This window comes from Leuciscus leuciscus (genome assembly GCF_965113295.1).
Source record: "Leuciscus leuciscus genome assembly, chromosome: 21".
NCBI classification, from domain to species: domain Eukaryota; kingdom Metazoa; phylum Chordata; class Actinopteri; order Cypriniformes; family Leuciscidae; genus Leuciscus; species Leuciscus leuciscus.
This window is the reverse complement of record NC_138745.1, coordinates 27174214-27198513: the sequence shown is the minus strand read 5'-3', so window position 1 is coordinate 27198513 and position 24300 is coordinate 27174214. Positions and strand designations below refer to the sequence as shown.

General features: G+C 37.5%; 2 protein-coding genes across 3 annotated transcripts in view; both read right to left on the bottom strand.

Annotated features, from left to right (window-relative positions):
• Positions 1 to 43: 43 nt before the first annotated feature.
• Positions 44 to 7544, bottom strand: habp2 (hyaluronan binding protein 2). The gene is made up of 13 exons (XM_082153009.1): positions 7450 to 7544; positions 7298 to 7343; positions 7100 to 7201; positions 6893 to 7003; positions 6684 to 6800; positions 6367 to 6483; positions 4564 to 4717; positions 4388 to 4482; positions 4040 to 4271; positions 3675 to 3817; positions 1350 to 1484; positions 1116 to 1261; positions 44 to 984 (listed from the first exon to the last, which is right to left on the bottom strand). The coding sequence occupies exons 1-13, from the start codon at positions 7513 to 7515 to the stop codon at positions 823 to 825; spliced, it is 1626 nt and encodes a 541-aa protein (XP_082009135.1). The 5' UTR covers positions 7516 to 7544; the 3' UTR covers positions 44 to 822.
• A 1366-nt stretch (positions 7545 to 8910) lies between these two features.
• dnmbp (dynamin binding protein) overlaps positions 8911 to 24300 on the bottom strand; it is a 53063-nt gene continuing 37673 nt past the window's right edge. For both annotated transcript variants that reach the window (XM_082152965.1, XM_082152966.1), the window contains 13 exons: positions 19589 to 19785; positions 19401 to 19500; positions 19161 to 19308; positions 17022 to 17039; positions 16017 to 16216; positions 14134 to 14264; positions 13937 to 14041; positions 13680 to 13811; positions 13013 to 13345; positions 12723 to 12902; positions 11716 to 11914; positions 10976 to 11625; positions 8911 to 10123 (listed from right to left, as the gene is read on the bottom strand). In XM_082152965.1, coding sequence (XP_082009091.1) covers positions 9938 to 10123; positions 10976 to 11625; positions 11716 to 11914; positions 12723 to 12902; positions 13013 to 13345; positions 13680 to 13811; positions 13937 to 14041; positions 14134 to 14264; positions 16017 to 16216; positions 17022 to 17039; positions 19161 to 19308; positions 19401 to 19500; positions 19589 to 19785 — 2579 coding nt within the window. In that variant the 3' untranslated portion in view covers positions 8911 to 9937. The remainder of the gene's footprint in view (positions 10124 to 10975; positions 11626 to 11715; positions 11915 to 12722; positions 12903 to 13012; positions 13346 to 13679; positions 13812 to 13936; positions 14042 to 14133; positions 14265 to 16016; positions 16217 to 17021; positions 17040 to 19160; positions 19309 to 19400; positions 19501 to 19588; positions 19786 to 24300) is intronic.

The window sequence follows — 24300 nt, the reverse complement described above, 5'->3', positions numbered from 1 at the left end:
TGGTATACTCCTGTGACCTCATTATTCATGGATTCAGACCAGATGGCTTTTGGCAAAACTTAAAATAAGTTTTATTACACAAAGTAAATATCAATACATTGAAATGTTTACTTGGATGTGTGCATATAAATGTCAGCTTATTGTCTTTGAAAAGGTTTGATAGTTAACCAGTCAAATGAAATTAGCAATGTGCTAATAAAGTTTCTTAAAGTCCACATAAAATAAATTCACCCGATTTTTTTTATTAGATTATATAAAAGAATTATTTGCAAACAATTCATCTGTATATCTTTCAGCATTAAATGGTTTAACCACTCAATGTTTTAATGCCTACAGTCTTGTGGACACATGCACCCAGCCGACATCGTAAGACTGTAAGTGTGCCATTTGGGGACAAGGCCTTAGTCTGTTTAAACTCCACCCCTGGCCTGGATTACGCTCATCTTCCTCTAATTTTGGGTGCAACGCCCACATTTTAAAACCCAATCAACAACCGATGCATAGAATCAAGTCCCAGCCTGCATTTTTCTTTTTCAATAATCTGTTAGGTTTCATCAACTTTATCTCATTATGTACATGAATCACAAAATTGGCTTTATTGCCTGGATAATCACCCCCCAAAAAATTTGGTATTTGGATCACTTATGACCAGACCTGTTCTAAAACACTTACATTAAACCTATGCTGCTGTTATGCCTTTGGTTACTAATGAATTAACTAATTGCATATTGCACGTAACACAACTGTGGACTGTTTATATATATATTTTTCTCTACTAAAACCTCTATCAGCTATTGTGCCACTATCTCCTGAGTATCCATTCTAAGCTGCACGCATCTTTTCATTGATCCAGTCAATGAATTTGGTGACACGGGCATAGACACCTGGCCTGTTCTTCTTGCCACAGCTGTCACCCCAACTCACCACACCATAGATGTAATGAGTCTCATCCTTCTGACAAACAAGGGGTCCACCAGAATCACCCTATAAAAAGTAAGAGAAAAGGTTACTACATACTGTGCCATGAGTTTGCTCATTCATTTTAAATGATCAGACTTTGTTTAATGTGTAAATTTCATTAAAAGACTAGAAACAAATTTGGGACTGGGACACACCTGACAAGAGTCAATCTTTCCTTGCATATATCCAGCACACATCATGGAATCATCCAGTCTGTTCCCATAGACATTACGAGACATACAGCGTTTCTGAGAGATCAGGAGAACTTTGGCATCCAGCAGCTGAGGAGAGACAGCATCCTCTGGAAAAAAAATGGTAATAGATGAGACAGTAGTCTCAGTAGTCTTGGTATTGTGAATGTCTAGAGTGAAAATTTAATCCAGACAGACCTTTCTCAGTGGTTCCATAGCCTGATATGGTGCACTGTGTTTCATCAGGGAATGAATCAGAGGGGAGACATGCTGCCTTAACAGAACTGGTCTCATTGGCGCACTGTCCATTTATTGCCTTTAGTTTCAGCAGGGCTGGTATAGATGAGAAACAAAAACACTGAAAAGTGGACATAATTGGTCAATACTACTACAGCAGTGTTCTCAACTCTGGCCCTCGAGGTCCACTTTCCTGAAGATTTTTGCTCCAACCCTAATCAAACACACATGAACAATCTTATCGAAGTCTTCCTATTACTACTGTATCCCAAAACTTCGGAAACTGACTTGTTGCCTTGCTGCCCTATCAGGCAATGACATTACAGGCAGCGTTTGCGCAGGAAGGTACCTCACGGGAGTGCTGTCAATACAGAGAACAATGACAAAAATCGGTGTTGCCTACACCGTGTTATCCTCTTTTTAAAATTTGCACCCTGTTGACTTCAATGGGGCATATTTTAAACCTGCTTTTACAAGTGCAAGTTTACATTACAAGTGCACAGGTCATGTGAGTGATTCCTTTAGAGTTAACACGGGTGAATCTGACTGCAGTAGATGTGAAAGATATGAATAAAGTTAATTCGGCCAGCGCTCATACCTGTGTTTACATCCTGTTTTCGGTTGAAGTCCAAAGTAGTCGATTGTCGAGTTCACGCGCATATGTTTAGTTACCTATGATCACGCGCGTGAACTCGACAATCGACTACTTTGGACTTCAACCGAAAACAGGATGTAAATACAGGTATGAGCGCTGGCCGAATTAAAGGTATAGCGGAGGATGTTTTACTTCCTGGTGGGTAACCTATACTATTGGTCCTCCTAATTGTCAATCATTCTGGTGAATCAATCAAACTTTTCAAAAAGTGGAGAGGGCGGGTCTTATCTAAAATTTGGAAAGATCCTCCGCTATACCTTTAACTTCATTTTAACGGATGGTGTAGCAATATTGTTGTCCAGGTGGAAATCGGGAGAAATTCAGGAGTCTCCCGGAAAAATCGGGAGGGTTGGCATGTATGCTTCCGACCTTGGAATGCAGCCTCAGAAGACAGCCTTTTTAAGCTTTTGGACACAGCCTAAGAAAGTTATAGGCTGATGAGTTTGATCAGGGTTGGAGCTAAACTCTGCAGAAAGTGGACCTCGAGGGCCAGAGTTGAGAACCCCTGTACCTGGAAAAAGCCTGTGGCTTTTCACAATGTGCTTAACCTAGGTTGTCATCTTTTTAAACCCCAAGATAAAACAAAGTTTCTTTTTAAAGGCATTTAAAATCACTATTTAAAGTCGGCATGAAACAAAAAATTCACTCAATTCCTATTTATTTTCTAAATAAATGCGATTGATCTTAAGGCCTGTTCAAAATTTAAGTGTAATTTGTTTTCAGCTGATAAATGATAAAACATTGACGGCCAGTCCCAACTTTCAAGAGCTTGAGCATCTAAAGTGGCAGACTATAGTGCCTGCTTATAATAAACAGAAAATCATCATGTGTTGGTATGGACGCTAATATAGTTATTGTTATCTATATAGTTATCATTCTTGATGTGAAACTTTGTTTAAAATTCATCTGTACATGTCTAATTTTTTTTTCTTCTTGACCTTGTAATTTTTAATCAAATGTCATAATGATCTTCTGATGAAACTTCAGACTTCTCTCGGGTGACATGCCAGAATTCTCCATTTATTAATCCAGTGGTTCTCAACCAGGAAGCCAGGGCCACTAATGGGCTTCAACAAACTTCCACAAGGGCCTCAAGATGACTTAAAATGATTTAAAATAAGCTTAAACAACAAAAAAATCTAGATATTTCGTAATATTATTTTGATAATGACTATACATCACCAGCTCAAAAATATTTTATTGGGAATAAATTGTGTGGGGGCCTTCAAATATTGTTGTGGACAAAACAAAAGTTGTATCGCACAAGAGCGATACAACCCGTTATTAAAACAGGTCGCATGCTGTGTTTAATCCAAATCAGTAATATTGACACAGCTAATAAGAAAGTTAAAATGGGATTTATGAATGTACAATCCATAAACTCGAAAATATGAATACACAGGATTATTTCCTAATGAAAGTTGATTGGTTTTCTTTTACCATAAGGGATAGATAGATAGATAGATAGATAGATAGATAGATAGATAGATAGATAGATAGATAGATAGATAGATAGATAGATAGATAGATAGATAGATAGATAGATAGATAGATAGATAGATAGATAGATAGATAGATAGATAGATTGAAAAGTGATTGAAATTGAAATTGAATTGACTGAAAACACTGACCTATATCATTATAAAGGGCTTCAGGAGTCTCTGTATAGTTCTCATGAACAATGATTTTCTCCACCTCCAGAAACTGTTTTGCAGAGTCATTTTTCTCCAGGTTCACACCACCCATCTCCAACCTTACCTCATCGTTCTCATCACTGCCAAAATCATACAAACCATGCAAACATAGTTTATCAAAGTGATATTTGTTGCATATGACCTTTAAAAAGCTAAACTAAAGTGAAAAGTGAACCTTAGCAATCACTATCAATAATATTCAAGGAATATCATTTACCATATCTATAGTAACTTAACAACACCATGAAATCATAATGAGGGCATAGACCTAATGCAACAACAACCCCAGATGCCCAACTTACATGCAGTGAGCAGCAGTTAGGACCCAGCAGGAGTCGATAAGGGTTCCTCCACAATTGTGCCTGAAGGTTGCATCAGAGCCCTTGGGCCGGACCTGAAATGAGACCTGCCAGGGATGCGCTTCAGGCAGGGACTTCCTCCCACCAAATATCCGTGGGGATATCCTATTAGTCTGAGTCTTTCCACAGTCAGAAAATTCCAGTTTTGCAGGGGTTGTGGAGGGTTTTACTGGTTCTGTGAGTTTGATAAATAAGTATTGTGGTACAGTTAACAGACTGCTTGAGCAGGTAGAAGAATGTGTCTGTGTTTGCAATTATATAAGAGAGAGAACGTAGAAAGAAAATCTGTGCCTGGTTCGGAACAAGGCTTGACATTACAGTAATCCCACCGGAGTTTGCCCTTCTCTTTCACAAAGCACCACGGTTCCCGGTCTCCATCCGGATTTCTTAAGTGACAAAGATAATGCTTAAGACGACATGTGATCAAGTTCATTGGGAGATTTACTAGGAATTTCCTGAATTCTTACCGGCAGTAAGTGTGGGCTCCAATGCCATCATTGCCTTCAAAGTCCTTGAAGGGAATAAGATAGTAGTTCCAGGGTAAACATTCCAATCCTTCCACTGTCTCACTGACAAAACCTCTGTATGATTCCCCATTCCCTTCATAGCAATCATTTGGACCTGAATACAAAATGACATATAACATCTGCATTACTACACCTAGTAGACAGGGTTATGTAATGTATACAAATAGATTTGCCATAAAATATCCACCTTATTTTTCAATGCAGAAAGCTATATTCTGTCAATTTGCGAGACTTCTGATTCATTTGCTGCTATAGATAATTAAGAACAACAAAGTGCAATAAACGGAAAACTTGTGCTACAAACCAGTGTGTTTATGATTGTGATAATAGATTAAAGGGGTGGTATAATGGTAAAATAAGTCGGTTGTCCCTAGAGTGTGTATGTGAAGTTTTAGCTGAAAATACCCCACAGGTAATTTTTTACAGCATGTTAAAATTGTCCCTTTTTGAGGGTGGGGAAAAACACATCGTTTCGTGTGTCCCTTTAAATACAAATGAGCTGCTGCTCCTGGCACAGAGGGCGGAGCTTCAACAGCTCGTGTGTGTTAGCAGCTCCGATTACCTCACACAGACACGCACTAAAATGTCAGAAACTGTTCTGCCTTTTATGTTTAAACTGGAGTCGGACAATGATGGAGAGACTCAAGAAGAAGTTACAACATGTAGAATGCAACAGAACGTTTCTGAATAGTTAGTTGATGAATTTATGTTGCTGATGTGGAGTTAGTGCTCTACTACATCAACTCTGCCTCTTCTCAACATGGACTGCGTGTTCCCGGCATAGACTAAAAAATATGGACAAAGCGTCTGTGACGTCACCCATAGACTTCTGAAGAACGGTTTTGAGGCCGTTTATGGGGGGTATGGGCGGCGCCATATTTCAATACAATTGTTCAGAAAGGCTAACTTACAGGTATGATGTGTTGTGTCAGATCATGGCCGAGACGTCAAATTTCAGGAATTCCACTCGGCGCAGCCTATGCTCGTTGTCAGCTGTCAATCAAGCTGTCAATCGCGCCCTTATTTGTCATACATTTTATATCTAAATACGACCTAAACTAACGAGTTAGAAAAAAATTCACCCCCCTCACAGTTGTCAGGCACTCGGAACCTATCGAAAAATACAATAAAAGTCCATGGGACCAACCTGTAAAAACATGAATTTATGCTGTGAAAACGGACATTTTAACATGGGGGTGTATGGACATTTGCTCCCTTTTGGGACCTTCCCCTAGCGGATTTTCGATGTATTGCAGTTTTTCGCACTTCCGGGTAGGCTTCATTTTTCAGATTAGAATGTTGCCGCTTGGTTCCCGGGGGCGGGGTTTATGTAAATTTTAGGGATAGTGATGTCACTTACCCGGGAGGAATGTCGTGTAGTCCCAACCAGTCGTTTATTGTCCTTAATAAACGACTTCTTTAAAAGCAAATATTTTTCTTTCCTTTGAACTTTGAGCGTTGTAACTTTGCTTATGCTCAAACCGCAACATTACACACTAACTAAAGTTAGAAAAGTGAAATCATAATCAACCACCCCTTTAAAATAATGATAACAAGTACCAGTTTGCAATATAAAGCACTTAACAGTTTTTGCACAGGTAAAATTACTGGAGGCGAATGACAGTGGAATCCAGACACTTTCAGGTCACAAATGGCCACGCCTGCTATTGCTTTAAAAATAAGGTGGATAAAAAAATAATAAAAATAAATAAATAAATAAAAGATTTAGCAACAGTCTATTACCAACTTGGCAGAAAGTCCCACTGTAATCTTCAGGACACTTGCATGTAAAACTGGCTCTCGTACGGCCTTTAACACACCTTCCGCCATTCAGGCATGGACTCGGGTCACACGCAGAGGCTAATAATGCAAACATAATAAGCATTAAAGCAATTAATAAGACAAACTGAATTACAATTTCAGGTGGATAGAAAATAAGTAGCAATTCACTACAATCCGACTTCATAAAAACCATGTGAATTCATTCAGAAAAATGGCTAAATTCAGAGTTTTACTGCTGAAAAACACTTTAAAAGTAATTTGTTTTACAGAGAGCTCACCTTTCTTGCATTTAGAGCCCAGATAGGGGGGCCAACACTTGCATTCATAAAACGGGTATTCTTGAGTTCTGACACAATCACCATGACCACACTTCACTTTCTTACACACGTTCCTCTCTGGAAGATCCCAACATAAAGATTCAAAAATGATACACACTCTTACTGTTTATTATTATTATATTTTTGGGTGTAGTATATGAAGAGCTCACCATTCTGACAATTTTTGCCAATGTAAGGCTCTGGACAGATGCATTTATATTTGTCATTCTTTAGGATCTCACATACTCCGTTGTTCTCGCAAGGATTTGGATCACACACTTCTACAGAACATGAACATGATCAGCATTTATATGTTTGTGAGCACCAAACTGAATCTGTTTAATACATTTGCATTGTCTACTTATGTGTGTTCTTGCCTGGTTCATCAAAAAAGGAAAAAATCCAATCAATGCTGTCATTAAGTTCAGCTGAAGATAGTGAAATTTCCTCTGTGTCATTAGCATAGTAATCATATATTTCTGTCAAGGGGACGAGAGAGAAATAACAATAGCGTGAGTATGCTAACAACCTTGAGATATACAGAAATGGAGACCAGACAATATAATATTTCTCACCATCAACGAGTTCGGAAGCTATCGTGAATAAGTCATCTAATAGACCCTGAAACAGTTGGCATAAATTCAGTCAGATAGCAGTGTAATATCACCTACTGTACATTAAACATACAAGTTGAAATATTTCAAAGTATTTGAATATGGTTACATACCGGCGCTGCTTGAACTGGTAAAGTGAGGCCAGACAGGCCTATCAGAAGCAGAACCACTGGAAACATGACTCCAGGAGTAAGAGATGCACAATCCACTAACGCAAAGTCACTCTTATTTAAGGGGAGTATATTTGTTGACCTGAATGTGTATGATCCCTGGACCCTTTTCTCTGCCTACTGTCTAGCAATCATTACCTAACAGCATTGATTTCATGTGTTATTGTCAGTGAACCACAGATATGTAATAAAACACTATTCTGGTTTAATTTAATGTCTAATGCCAAACTGATGCCAAAGCTATATATGACAAGTCCCCGGTATCCCCCCCCCCCCCCCCCCCCCCCCCCCACAATGTATCTGATGATTTTTGTTGGAAATTTGCAGTGTACAGGAATTAAACTAAAAGCAAAATGGATTGTTCAGTCAATAAATTCCTGTCAGTGAAGAAATTCAGTAAATTAATAAAGTACCAATATCAAATATTACTTAACATTTTATTCATGGCTTTATGAATTCTCCAACCTTTGCCTCAAAAAAAAAAAAGAGGGGAAAAAAGAAGAAAACATCTTGAAAAGATATTGTGTGTAGTATTTGTACATTGATTAACAGTTTATTAATGAATTCCCAATCTTTCTATTATGCCAAGCAAAATGTCTAGCATCACCATAAATGCCATGTGACTTAAAGATTGATTTCAATCCATCAGGTCAGTTACCCGGCAGAGTTTACTCTTGATAAGACTGACGTGAAAATGCCTTTGCTGCAGTTTTAGACAACAACGGACTGCAGTGAAAGAAGAATTAAAATGTATTGTGTTATCGAAAATATAGTGTCTATAATTAGCTTTTGGTAATCTAATCAATGAATATACAAACCCAAATGAATGAAATCTGGAAAATGTAAAGCATGTTGGATACTTCTTGAACATAGACATTGACCTTTATACTGTACAAATACTCAATCCCTTAACCCACACCATCGCAGAAAACCTTCTGCTTTTTTACATTTTCAAAAAACACCACTTAGATTTATTAAGCTTTATTTAATTTATTATGATTTATTTAAGCTGTTTTCCTACACGGACGCACACACACACGACGCACTACTATTATATATTTTTTAATTGTTTGAATTAGCTTGTATTTTTTAAACGTAACATTTTCTTAATTTCTGTTTTAGTATTTCTGCTTTTCATTATTTTTGTCTATTATTACTATTTTTATAATATACTGTAGTTTTTATTCATTTTTATTTCAGTATTAATTTTAGTGATTTTAGTACATCAAGTTAACTAATAATATTATATTCATAATATTAACACGTTTGTAAGGGTGCAACTGAATTGTGATCATTCAAAATCATTTTCACTTACATTGTTCTAAAATAGTTTTCATTTTCCAAGCATTCCAAACACATCAGTGCATTTGTACTCTATAGAACTAAGACGTGACACTCAAACCATTGTTTTTCAACTGATTTTTATTTAAAAGAGGAGAAACAGATCAGTTGACACTGGAGTGCAGAAGTTCATTCTCAGTATATACAGCATGAGAGATAAATATTCAGAGATCATCCGTTGGTGCATCACATCAAATGAGCTCACTGGTGCCTTGAACTCACTCGCAACTGCTCAAAACATGTCAGTATTAACTTGTAAATGCATTCAAGTGCAAGTGGCAAAGTTAAAAATGCTATCAAAAAGTAAAAAAAACACTGTACCATAAAAAAAAAAGTGTCTCTTGCATTTCATTCATATTTTCAGGAATATGATATGGTCACCAGTGGTAATATTGTTCTCATCTGGGAGCCACAACAAGGAGTAAATTAAAACACTTCACATAAATTGTTTTGTTCGCATTCATTAATACCCAACAGAATCGTTTTTTCTCTTCTAGGTGCACTGTGATTGTCAGATGATGGGAGGCAACTTCTCAAAACACACCACACACTCAAACAAATGCTTTTTTTACTGGCAAACAAACACACACTAAGTCAGTCAGTCAGTCAGTCACTATCATGCCAGTTCTGAAATATAAATCCCATCATTCTACTTCTAGTGTGAATCACACATGCCCAATGCAAATCCTCCACTCCACTCCTACACATCAAATGAGATCTATGCTCTCAACGGAGCACGTAAGCGCTAACACTATAAATGGAATATCTGAGAACCGCAGGACATGTCAGACCATTGAATTCGACATCAAACTGTTTCTCAGAAAAATAAATTCACTCCATTATTTCAAATTCCACATGCACCATGCTCTATGAGCACTAGGAGGCGCTCAGGAGTTACATTCATTTGTGGACTACATTGGATGAAATCAATATGGAGGGTATTTTTTCCCCATCAGTAGCAATGACCAGTTCACCACGTCAGTGCATCTCCTCTATGATTAAGGCACAATAATGTCCTTTTGTAGTGTTTTCCCCTATAATGGGTTGGCCTGTAGTGGCCTGGGAGATTTCCCTTGAACAAATGTGCAGCTCATGTGTACTCAGATTTGCGAATGTAGTTGGATGGGACGTAACCCCTCCGTCCTCCTGCCTCCCCCAGCCACCACTCCTGGTTGCCATTCATGTCCTGGAACTCAAGGATTCGGACCCGCTGATTGGCTGAAATGCTGAGCTCATTTGCACACCGTGCACTGAAGGAGTAAAGAGCGTAATATATCTGGGGAGGAAAATAAATATGAAGAAACAAATACATGTAAAACCTGTTGTTTAATAATTTGATTGTACATTAAATGTTTTTTTTTTATATATATAATTTTAAGATTAATTATTATTATTTTATGATGTACTGTTGATGAACATCAAATGTATTTAAGGAGCTAAAGAAGGTTTTAAAGTCAACATGAAATGAAAATTTAACCTATTAATATGAGGAACCATAGATGTCAAGAAATGCAGTTTAATTTTACATTTAATTGTATTTATTACATTTAATTATTCAAAATCACTATTAAAATATAAGATTTTGAATTACTATGAAGTAAAATGATTAATTAGTACACAATATTTTGGAAGATCAAATGGTGTAATGACGTAGTGAAGATTTTCAATTTAACATGAAGATAAAATTGAAATTATTAATATGAAAAATCAAAGATGTTAAGTAATACAGTTTATGCAGGTAATATGGTTTAATATTCTCACTATTAACTAACTATTAACTAACAACTACTTTTGCCTCAAACTCTTAATTACTGCTTATTAATAGTTAGTTAGGTAGTTGTTAAGTTTAGGTATTGGGTAGGATTGGGAATGTAGAATATGGTCATGCAGAATAAGGCTTTAATATGGGCTTTATAGGTACTAATAAACTGCCAATATCCTAGTAATAAGGATGCTAATAAACAACTTGTTAATAGTGACAATTGGACCCTAAACTAAAGTGTTACCATAATTTAATTTATTCAACTAGTATATTGTCGTTCAACAAGTTATATGGGTTGTTGTAAATGTTCAAGTAAGCAATCACTGAACTCTGGAATGATTAATTTGTGTTTATGATATGACATACCTGGTGTCCATCAATCTCAGGTTCAGGCTCAGGATCTACATTCTCCTCAGGAGGGAACTGTGGCCTTCTCTGCTGTACCGAAGAGTCTCCATTTTGTCTTTGCTGTGAGCCACGCGAGTCGTGATACCCCGAAGACGATTCATACCTGGAGTTCTTAATGGAGGAACAAGAATCTATCTCAGGGAAATCTGGGGGGTCACTGTGATTGGTTGGAGTGCTTTGACCAGAGTCTAAATAGTCTCTGTGATTGGTGGGATTTCGGTATGAAGGCTCTGAGGGGTCCCTGTTATTCCGACAGGCTGTCTCTGACGGCTCTTTGTGATTGGGCGAGTTTCTGAAGGTGGGGTCAAGGGAATCCCTCTGGTTGGCAGAAGAGTAGTTGGTTGAAGAAGCCTCTCTGTTTTTCCTTGGAGTGGTCTCCTGATTAGGGCGAGTGTTTGATTGGTGTGGAGGCATCGCCGTTGAGAAGCTGACAGTCGAAGTCTCCTGGTTAAAAGTCAGAGTGCTGTTACTATTCTGCCGTGAGAACATGGGAGAAGAGCCACCGTAGCCCGACTCGTTGGATGATTGGCTCTCAATGGAAACATCCGACTGACTCCTGCGTGGATTGTAGTGCTTTAAGAATGAGCTATAAACAAAGCCCTTCGTAACTAAAGAAAAACAGAAAAAGGGGTGTTCAAGCCAAATGCATTTTAGGAAATGCAGACACGTGAATCATGCACAGATCTTTTGATACAAACCTCCATTGTCTATAAGCCAGCGGTTCTGGCTGCCCATGGGGTCTTGCTGTTTGATGACACCCACTATGTCTCCCTCCAGTACGGACACATCCAGGTCCTGCGCTGCGTTAAAATTTCTTTCAGCCTGGTAGAGTTGCTCTGGACCGTATCTTGCCAGAAGCGCCGCTCGGTGCTCATCCGTCTGTATCACATAGTTTGGCTGCAATGTCAGACAGAAAAAGAGGAAAAGAAAGAGAGAAGTATGAATAATAGACAGAATACTGCCTGATTAATGTCTTTCTTCATTGCGGTTGGCTGCGCTGCTGAAAAACATACGTTTAAACCAGCCTAAGCTAGGTTTAAACAGACTGACCCGCTGCAAAGCGCCGAAAACACCTCAAAAACGGGCTAACCAGTCAAGTCTGATCAGCTAATCACCTCGGGTTAAGGCTGTTAATCTTGAACATTTAAGATTAACTCTTTCCCCTGGGGAATTACTAAAAATGCTTGCAGTGGCTGGCAACTTTGTATATAAAATGCAAAAACAAAAAAGCACTGGCAGGGAAAGATAAAAAGACATTTAAAACTAATTAACTTTGTTGCTAAGAAACTGTGTTATTTTAGAATGATTTATATTATATTATAGTGTTTATTAATATTTTGAATTATTTTGTACTCATTTTGTACGCGTACTTACAACTTTCAAGCTGTGGTAATTTGCTTTGGTCATTTTTATTCGTTTTTAAAATAATTTCTATTTAGCTTTAAATTATTTTTATTTCAGTTTTAGTAAATTTAGTACTTCGACTATTTCAGTTAGTTGCCAAGGCAATATTTCAAGTTTAAATTACGTTTAAGTTTTGTTAAGTTTAAGTATTTCATCTAATATTAATATTCTATTTTAGCTTTATTTAAATTACCGAAAAGGATTTTTAATAGTTAGTTAATTTCTCATTTAACTTTAGATAACAATAACATTACTTAAAAGCAGTGTCTGTTTTAGATCAGGCTGCATTAGGGAAACTCACAGGGCCTTGTTGCTTCTTGGAGCTCTGCTTCTCCAGAGTCTTCTTCTCAAAAGGCTTGCGTAGAGTAGTGGGAAGATTATCGGGAAAGAAACTGAAGCTCTGAAGTAAATCCAAAACTCGTGTGTGCTCTTCTTGGAACAAGGACACCAGATTTCCTTCTGTTCCACTCAAGCCAGATAGCTATAGGGATGCAAACCACAACAATAAGTTTAAAAGAATTAAGAAGGCTGAAAACATCCCAGGATCATCAATTATGAATGATGTAGATTATGATGAAACAATGTCCTCACCTGCAGCAGTGGTGTGAGTTCTCCCAGTGTGAGTGAAACGAAATCTCTCTGGGCTTGGGCAAAGCCCCTCACACAGCTGGTGAACAGATCTTCGGCTGCGTTGTGAAACTTGGGCAGCTCATCCAGCAGCTGGGCGTTCAAGGCTTCGTAGTTATTCCTCGCTGCCTGTAGCTCCTCCTGCACACGCTTGTCCTTCAGCCTCTCTGCACGCTCCTTACAGTTGTCGTAGTCCAGCAGCTTGTCTCTACGTTTCTGGATCAGTTTGTGGGGACCGGCGAACATATTGAGCAGCTGGGTAAGGGGAGTGATGACTAGGTCTTCTGTCCTCTCCTTCTGCTCAAAGACAGACACAAATGCAGACTCGATTAGAAAGAGTCAAGATATAGTTCATCATAATATCATGACGTGCTTCATTTAAATCAATGTCTAATAGGGGGAAACAAATATTTGAACTAACTAAAAAAAAAACTAGATGGGGAGTTTTATGCTAGTTTTGTTATCCGTGAAGCATAAATCTTGTATCTAGAAGCTTACAAATGTGTTTGAAAAAAAACGAACATTAAGAAATATTAGTTAATAGTAAGTATTAGTGACCATTAAAAATTAATGACTGCTTCTTTATCAGTTTTTACTACTAAATGTATTGTGAAGTCATTTTGGTACTCACAAACTCTGTGAACTGTTTGTCGCTGATGCATCGATGTGCTCTTTGGAAACGTTCAGGATCCATTTGCGGTTGCCTCTCAGTGTAGATGTCACAGAAACTGATGGCTGCCAGCACCTTTACTGAGGCTGACTCCTATTGGATTTTAAAAAGTCAGGCAAAATGACTTTATATACTAAATTGTGAAGTAAATTTGATCACCATGCAAAACAAAAACTGACTAAATGAATGGAAACATATGGGATGCTTTAAGTTTATACCCTTATATGCTGCAGATAGAGGGAGATGTTCCTGATGAAGGATTTGATGAGTCTCTCCTGAAGTCTGAATCTTTTCTCTGCGTCATCAAAAGCTTCATCTTTGATCTAAGAAGGAACAAAATGCAGTTTGGTTAAAACCAATTGTCAACCGATTCTCTCAGTCCAGTAATAGAGTCGTAATGACAGAGCCAATGTACCTGAGGTGAGATCCCAGTCAGGTGCTTTAAATGGCTGCTCACTCTGTTTGACTTCTTGATGATGGAGTGCATACTCAGCTTTGAGATCTTGTCAATGAGCCTGTCTTCATCGACTTTTCGGTACTTTACCACTATAGACAACAGATGGTGCTGTTGAGTTATACCAGATAACAGACGACAGACAACATATCCCATAGACAGAATGATAGAGCAATAAACAAATAGAACAGATAGAAATTTGACAGACAGACAGATAGATAGATAGATAGATAGATAGATAAAATGACAGAGACAGTTAGATAGAATATATGATATAATGACAGACAGACAGAACAATAGACAGACAGAACGATAGATCCTGTATGTGGATGGATAGACAGACAGACAGGCAGAACAATAGATAGAAAAATAGACAAGATAGATAAATGATAGAACGACAGACAGACGGACGAATAGATGGATAGACAGACAGACAGATAGACAGATAGATAGACAGACAGACAGACAGACAGACAGATAGATAGACAGATAGATAGAGATAGAACGACAGACAGATAGAATGACAGACAGATAGAATAAAAGATAGATAGAGGAATAGATAGATAGATCAGAGACAGACAGACAGACAGACAGATAGATAAATAGATAGACAGAACAATAGACAGACAGAAAGACAGACAGACAGACAGACAAGACAGATAGACAGACAGACAGATAGATAGACAGATAGATAGATAGACAGACAGACAGACAGATAGATAGATAGATAGACATATAGATAGATAGATAGACAGAACAATAGACAGACAGACAGACAGACAGATAGATAGATAGATAGATAGATAGATAGATAGATAGACAGACAGACAGATAGATAGATAGACAGACAGATAGACAGATAGATAGACAGACAGACAGACAGATAGATAGACAGATAGATAGAGATAGAACGACAGACAGATAGAATGACAGACAGATAGAATAAAAGATAGATAGAGGAATAGATAGATAGATCAGAGACAGACAGACAGACAGACAGATAGATAAATAGATAGACAGAACAATAGACAGACAGAAAGACAGACAGACAGATAGACAGACAGACAGATAGACAGATAGATAGACATATAGATAGACAGATAGACAGACAGACAGACAGATAGATAGATAGATAGACATATAGATAGATAGATAGACGGAACAATAGACAGACAGACAGACAGACAGATAGATAGATAGATAGACAGACAGATAGATAGACAGATAGATAGACAGATAGATAGACAGACAGATAGATAGATAGACAGATAGATAGACAGATAGATAGACATATAGATAGATAGATAGATAGATAGACAGAACAATAGACAGACAGACAGATAGATAGATAGATAGATAGATAGACAGATAGACAGATAGATAGACAGACAGATAGATAGATAGATAGATAGATAGATAGATAGATAGATAGATAGACAGATAGATAGACAGACAGATAGACATATAGATAGACAGATAGATAGACAGATAGATAGATAGACAGATAGATAGATAGACAGACAGACAGATATATAGATAGATAGATATAACGATAGATAGAATGACAGACAGATAGAATGAAAGATAGATAGAGGAATAGATAGATAGATCAGAGACAGACAGACAGACAGACAGATAGATAGACAGATTGACAGACAGACAGACAGAACGATAGATAGATAGACAGATAGAATGAAAGATAGATAGATGAATAGATAGATAGATAGATAGATAGATAAGAGACAGACAGACAGATAGATAGATAAAACAACAGACAATAAATGATAGAATGACAGACAGAACGTTTGTACATACGATAGATAGAAAGATAAAGACAAATATACCAAGATCCTTTCTCCTTTTGTATTCATTGATATTGACGTTGATCTCTTTAATTGACATCACTGCCTCTGCGAGCTGCTTCCTGTCGGGGTGGGACTCAGGAGTGGCGTTGAGCAGTTCCATCAGGAGCAGGGGGTAACGCATCACTCTCTGCACCGGCTTTATCAAGAAGGAACCTAGATTAATGTAGTTTGTCTTTCCCCTGTGACAGAACGAAAGGGTGAGAGAGGGAGATAAAGTGAAAAAGAGATTTATATGCTCATCTACGTAACATTCTTCATCCACCTCTGACAAAGACTGGGGACACTGAACACACACATTGTTTTCATCCATCAATTATCCACTGGTTCACTGTCAACCACTTTAAAAAGGGTTACAGGAGACACAGTAGGCTACTAAGACATTCTAACAAAGAGAGCACGCTTTCTAACTGATGGGATGAAAACAGGAGATCCAAATCCACACATGAAGCATGATTTGGATGTTACGGAAAAATTATTTGGATTTAACATCATGAAGCAATAACAGTATTTTTAAATAGTTGAGCTGCAATAATTTTTCCTCCCCTTTGACAAATTTCACTGGTTATATTGGTTTATTACTTATAGTACCACATCATGAGCTCAGAGATTGTGTTAATAACTGTTTCCCATGCCACCAAAAAGCATTAAATCAATTGCAAGAAGAAAAAAAACATGAAAAAAAATAAAATAAAAATCCCACTGGGCTCATATTCTGACTCAAAAAGTCACTGTATTGCACAACTCTCTAATTTGTAATTCGTAGAGCTGGATAAAAAAATTTTTCATTACCTAGCACTACTCATTTGTGCACATTTAAGTCAGAATATGACTCAGAATTGACAAGGAAATGACCACAAAGAACACAGCACACAAAGCATACAAGTCACCCTGGTCACACAATAGCACAAGGAGAAAAGGGTTACGCAGGTTAATAAATGTTCAGCATGCAGTCAGGCGCTTCACATGCAGTTGCGTTAAACTTACCACTCACGGTATATCCCTCTGTCAGGGGAGAGGAAGAACGAGAGAGGAGAGAAAGGGAACAAAACACAGTGTTTTAAACCACCTCTATCTCTTGTTGGAAAGAAGCTAATGAGCTTATCATATATAATGTTCTTGTTTCACACAGCTTATTTCTAAAATAAAAGTCAGGTTTTGCCATTATGCTGCAATGAACATGAATGCAGCGGGCAAAAGGGCAAGACAAATAAGAAACTGAGAAACTATTTGTGTGCCCGTTTAATAAGCTGCTTGTTGCCGTGGCAACTCATGCCATGGGTGACCCTCTTCAGGAGAGCAGTAACCCTCTGTGGGGCCTCAACTGGCCCCATTCTGATCTCCCACTGAGAGCCAAAATCAAATGTCAGTCAGAGTCTAGTGCACTCAAGTGTGGAAGATAAAAGTTATAAAAGACTCCAGACATTTTTCTTCAGGACCTTTTTATTTATTTATCTTTTTTTATGGCTAGATTCATTACAGTAACATCCTGCCAGAGAATCAAAATGCTAGCCAGTGGATTCAGAGTAATTTGGAATAAAGCTAAGCTGTAGTCTTGGCAAAGTGCACACACATTTCACAAATGCCTCGATACTTGGGACAAACAACAATGTTCCCACTCCCTACTACAACATTTCTGGGACTTTAGACAGAATCTGGTGAATATTTCCTTGTACTCTCTGTTTGATCTGGTAAAACACACAGCAAATAGCAAGAATAAACTTAACTCTGTACTAACAGGAAGTGGCCTAGCTTAAAAGACGTAGGTGGCAGGAAAGTTTACAAAAAAAAACTAGTCAGGAAATGCCGTTGCCGCAGGCAAATTGTGTTTAAGTTCAAATAAAGCCTTTTAAATATATAAAGCTAAAAGAACAGGTTCAAATAAAGCCTTTTAAATATATAAAGCTAAAAGAACAGGCTGGTAGCGATTGATGAAACGCAGTGAAACCAACAAAGCGGTGAAACTAGGTGAGGCGCATTCCTCTCCCGCCATGCATTACTAATCCACAATAACAAAGATCTGAAAACTGAGAGACATAAAGCTTCTGTGTAATGCAAATAGACTATCGTGTGGGGTCAGTAAGGTTTTTCAATGTTTTCAAAAGAAGTCTCTTATGCTCACCAAGCCTGCATTAAAAATACTGTAAAAACAGTAACATTGTGAAATATTATTAAAAAATATATATATATTTTAATATATTCAATTGTAATTTATTTCTGTGATGGCAAAGCTGAATTTTCAGCATAATTACTCCACTCTTCAGTCACATGACCCTTCAGAAATCATTCTAATATGCTGATTTGCTGTTCAAGAAACATTTCTTATTATTATCAATGTTGAAAACAGTTGTGCTGCTCAATATTTTATGCTTATATTATTCCGGATTCTTTGATGAAAAGAAAAATCTAAATGTATTTAAAATAGAAATATATTTGTAGTAATGTAAAAGTCTTTGCTGACACTTTTGGTTGATTTATATCCTTGCTCAATAACAGTTTTAAATTCTTTAAAAAAGAAAAAAAAATTCTACAGAGCCTAACTTTTGTAAGATAGTGTACTTGCATATAAAACAAGGAACTTCCTATTTCTCTTACACCGAGTACTCAATGCGGCATCTGGCGCATTAATCAGGCTATAGTATAATCTGTCATTAAAAACGTCAAAACCAGACAATGAGAGGGGCAATGATGTTTCCTGTTTTGAAATTCCACAGATGCCTTTAGTCATCCTATGTCTAATCAAATGAGTCCATTCAAAGTAGTAGTGAATAAAAACGGACTGGTTCCTCAAGATCCTGAGACACTGAGACATATCTCAATGATGACACGAGTAAGCCAGCACACCTTGTGGCATTTTCTTGATGCTGTGTTACTATTCAATTCTGTCAACACCACATGACAGACAATCCCAAATACCATTAAAACATAATCATGTGTAACGTTAAACACACAATTAGCGTCCTACACAACTATTTCTCACACAGTTACACACTGTTAAAAAATCTTGACTAGCATTAACATGCTCAACTGGATCTGGACATGCGTTGGTAGTGGTAACCACACCATGCAATGAGCTGAAGGTATCTGATTCATGAAGAACAATGACTGTCCTTCAGTGGAAATTACCTGAGCTTCTCTAGACACTCCAACACGTGCTTCTGGATGTTCTCATCCTTCTCATAGGTCTCCAGTAAAGAGATGGCGTCGTCATGATTTTGGCAATAGATCTTGTAAACCTCCTCCAACTCACCTTTGTAGTCCAGGAACACTTGACCTGGATGAACAAAAAAATGTATATGGTAAAATAGCAATATGGAAACTGATCTGAATCTATAATGTGAGTTCAAGGATTTTTTTTGCTCTAACCTGTTGAGTCAGTGTCCTGGAGGCTCTTGTAGAGTCGACGGGAAAGGTCAATAACAGAGTTGATGTTTCCAAAGAGACCATCAAAATCAATACTCTGGACCTACAAGATATGTGGATATTTAAGATTGAATGGTTCTCATTACATAAAATACACCATTCATGCGTTTGAGAGCTTGATCTTTACGGACCTGTTTGTTCTGCAAAGGAAGAATGATCTCCTTCACACACATCTGCAGATCCTTGATGTAGTCATGTTCTGTCTGCAGAAGCTCGTCTATGACCTTTAATCTTTTCTCCAGCATCCTTTGTTCGGGGTCTTCAGCGGTGGCCGCTGATGCCGGGGATGATTCCAGAGACTTTGGCTGGGAGGCAGTCAGGGTCATCTCTGATGAGAGAGAGACAGAGAGAATGTCCTTGTCAACCACAAAACAATTCTGGTCAATAATTATTATTTAAGAGCTTTGTTTTGATAAAACAGTATGAAAACAATTGTAGCAGAATGTATAAAACAACTTTATGGCTGCTGGAATCAAAATTCAGCAAATCAGCTACGACTACTAGGCGGAAATTATGTCAAATAATAATCATTCATGAGCCTTTCAGTTTTAAAATGTGTCGACTAGACTTTGACAGAACGATAGATACATAGAACAATAGATAGAAAGACAGACAGATATATTGTCCAATATAAGAGGAAAAAACAATTTGACTTACTTTGGTTTTGCCAGTACAGACATTATAAAAGATTTCACACCAGTCTGAATGGATTACACTCATTTATAAAACATGAGGAAAGAACACGGGACGGGACACATTAATTAAGCTGCCAGTAAGAATAGGAAAGGGAAGGCAGTTTGCCCTGCGTGTTGCCATTGGCCGTCCAGAGGATGACATGGCTTGGAGTTAGGTTTGACTGCTCTTTGATATTTTCGGTCAGAACTGGCACTCAAATGGGTCTGGGGCATGAGAGTGTGGGAGGAAGATCTGCTCTCATGCATCGGTGCCTCCCCACAATGCTGCCTGAGATGGCGCTTTATAGAGGTACAATGGACTGTCAAAGCACGCAGTGAGACATGGCCCAGGGGGAAGCATCTGAGGTGGGGCTTGGGACTATGCATAAGACTGTAACAGCTACGATGACTTCAAGTAAAAAAATAAAAAGGGAGGTTGGATAAAAAAATATGGGTGCATATGATAGTGTATATACTCGTGATACGCGTGTGTGAGAGTTTCTGTCAAAACGTGAATAGAGAGATTAATTTAGTTTGTCTCTGGATTAAGACTTCTTAGCCATCTGATGTGGTGACTCACTCTGACATCACGCTACAATAAATCTTTAATGTTGCTGATTCGGGAAAGACTGATAAGAGATTTGAGCGCAACCCAAATGGCCTTGTAATTCCACTACACATTTGACCTCTGAAATGTCACATCATAATTACTGTCCATAAATGAAATATTCAGAGCCTCTATTCTGAGAAAAAAAGGGCAGTGATGACCACAGACATCAAAGGGAACATGCCACCCCAATATTAAGATTAGTAGTTGACAAAATATGCACATTCAATGATTGATTCTTACATTTGGTCCCTACAATACAGAATTTACATTAGTTAGCAAGCATCCTTGGATGTGACCTGTTGTTTTTGCTAAACCACAAAACTATGATGACACATACAACAAAATTTGATTGGACAAGTCAAAGTAATATCTAGTAAAATAAAAAAAATAAAAAATGTATTATCAATAATATATTATTATTTAATATTAAATTAATATTATATAATGTTAATATAATGAAAGCATAAAGATGGATAATGCACAATACAAGCAGGGGCTTTAAACTGTTATTTTTATGAAATAAAAAATGATTAATAACTACTACTAATAATATCTCTCTATAGAACGAGGCCTCTGTTTGGCCAAACTTGTTGACAACAAGCATGCACTATTCTATCCCTCTACAACACTGTACAACTAAATGAACAATAAATGAGGTCATTTACAGTTATTTTCCAAGTCTTTGTACAAAGCCCATCAACATGATGCACAGTGTGCGGCCCATACTAACCAAAGATTAAAAAAATAAATAATGTTTGGTCTGTACAGCATCATTCATCCATGTACTAATTGTTCTACTTTACATACATACACACATATTACTGCTACAATGCAACCTGTTGTGACCCACATCTAGTTAATAGGCTTTTTCATTGTTCTGAACAAAATAATCTTCAAAGAGCAAATTCTCTCACAATATGTTCATTCAGATGGACAGAGTTTCAGCTCATACATGGGGCTTAACTATGTGAGCTCAGACAGTCTAAAACAAGAACATTTGGATCAAGGACTTATTTTTCAAATTCAAACCTCAATCAGTCATCGAAAAACACATGTTTATAGACAACTATTATGAATATTGTGGATTTGTAGCATGGTTATTGGTTATATGGTTATTACCCTACAAGAGCAGGCAAGAACATTTAGTAAGTTTTAGGCTTTTAAAGGGAATATGAGATGAGACTCTGATTGGTTTATAGCACGTTCTGCCCCAAACACACCCATTACTCATTAAGAGAATAGGGACAACCCTTTTAAACCATGCGCCGGGTGTGCCGACCATTTTAGCCGTCGTTAAACTAGCAAAAGTGGATTCAGACAAGCCCTAAGTGCACTTGCACTGTGCGCTTTAGACCATGCGCTTAGATTGTTAAAATAGGGCCCTTATTATTTTACTTTCTCTTTGTCATTCTGAAGCAAAAATATTCATCACTGTTCTGAAACTAAAAACTCAGAAACCCACTACTAGAAAACACTATATGAATGTTAACAATGTCTACAGCATAATATAACATGTATACAGTAACCTTTTGGTGTTCGTGGTTCATGGTTTCCTATAGATTTAACCAAACTCGAAATGAATCAGGTCTGTGGGAGTAAGGTGATTTACAAGCAAATGTTGAGAGCGCAAATATGAAAACGACTGTAAATGTGTGAGAAACAGAAAGCAGGAGAGAAAACGAAACAGAGAGCAGGAAAACACTTCAGTAAGTTCAGTATGTGTAGCACAGCATTTGTGATGAGGTGCGCTAGAACTAAGGTTTAATTTCAAGACTGTGTGTGCCAGAACTCATAGACTTCTGTATGTGTGCCATGGTCTGGTGAATGGCAGAGGGTAATCTCGACCCAGCACACACATACACAATGGCTTCTCTTTCTATTTCTGTGAACATAATTGATTGTGACATTATGTTTGGTCTGCATCCAGGGTCGTGCACCAGCCAGTGCACTCCATGTGTTGCTCACATAGTTCCCACAAATGCAGACCCAAGGATGGCAAAAAAAAAAGGGGAGGCTTGTTTAAAACTCTGAACCAACATAAATTGCATATATATACACAAAAGTTTGGGGCCAATACATTTTATTTGTATTAATTATTTTCAGCACTGAATTAATCAAAAATGACAGTAAAAACTTTTACATTGATATGACAAATTGTATTTCATATAAATGCTGTTCTTTTGAATTTCCTATTCATAAAAGAATGACACTTTGTTTTCAGCACTTATAATAAAAAGAAATTGAGCAAATCTACATATTTGAAGAATTCCTGAAGGATCATATGACACTGAACACTGGAGTAATGGCTGTTGAAAAATCAGCTTCGCCATCACAGGAATAAATTACATTTTAAAATATATTAAAATAAAACAGGTACTTTAAATTGGAATACTATTTCACAATATTACTGTATTTTTAATCAAATGTGCAACTTTGGTGAGAATAAGATTTAAAAAAAAAAAAAAAACATTAAAAAATAATCTTACTGATCCCAAACTTTTTATAATGAAAGAAATCTTCACTAGTGGTCTCAGACTTTTAGCCCTCACTGTATATGAAGCTTCAATAAGTTATTTAATGGTTAAAATAAGGCACAGGAACACACTATGTTATTGTAAATCTATCAATGTTCATGCTCCATAAACCACTAGTGTTGAATCTGAAAAGGCCTTAGTACAACCATGGACAATCAAACAATGCAGTCAAGAGGCATAAACTAGTGTACAAAGCCACACAACACTTCCTCACACAGACACCTTGTGTTTCCCATGAACCAAACACTGATTTGCCAATCCAACAGAACATCTAAATTCATCTATGGAGCAAAGAATTTCTATCTTCAGGCTTTTCGGTGTCTCGACAGCACTCAAAGAAAAGACGGGGCCTCTAAGACATCACCCACCTGTTACCCCCCCAAACTCCTCGTCTTCACTGCCACACACAAACACACACCAGAGGTCACAGGCGGTGCATTCCTCTAAAGCTGAGTGGAATCGCTCTGTCCCACTGTATCAACAGGGAAGACTCTCTCTGGAAGACACAAACTCCATTCTGTCCCCGTATTACCATCTGAATGCATGGGAACCTGCACCATTACACACAACTGAGTGAGCACAGAGACAGTCACTCGCACACTAAAGCCTGGAGCTGGATTTTGATGCTATTAAAAAAACTACACTGAAACTCTATTTAGGGAGGTCTACTCCACATTTTTTATGTGACCAGCTACTTGGGCCATGGCCCTTACTCATTGAGCCTGAATTCCATCAAGATCTTGAGGATCTCTCAAAGCCAAGGCCTCTTTGCCTTTCAGCTCTCTTAATCTTTTTTCTGTTTAAAGTAGGAGTCTTTGTTCAGGTGTAGCAGGGAAGCAGGTGAGCACCCACTTTATTTGATGTGTATTGAGCTGAATTTCAAAAATGATCAGTTTATGTTTATTTACTTATTTAAATACTTATTCATTTATAATTAATCATACATACATATATGTACTATATACATATTATGTTGTTCATACATATTATTTTTATAATATTTGTTGGTACAGACTTCCAAATGG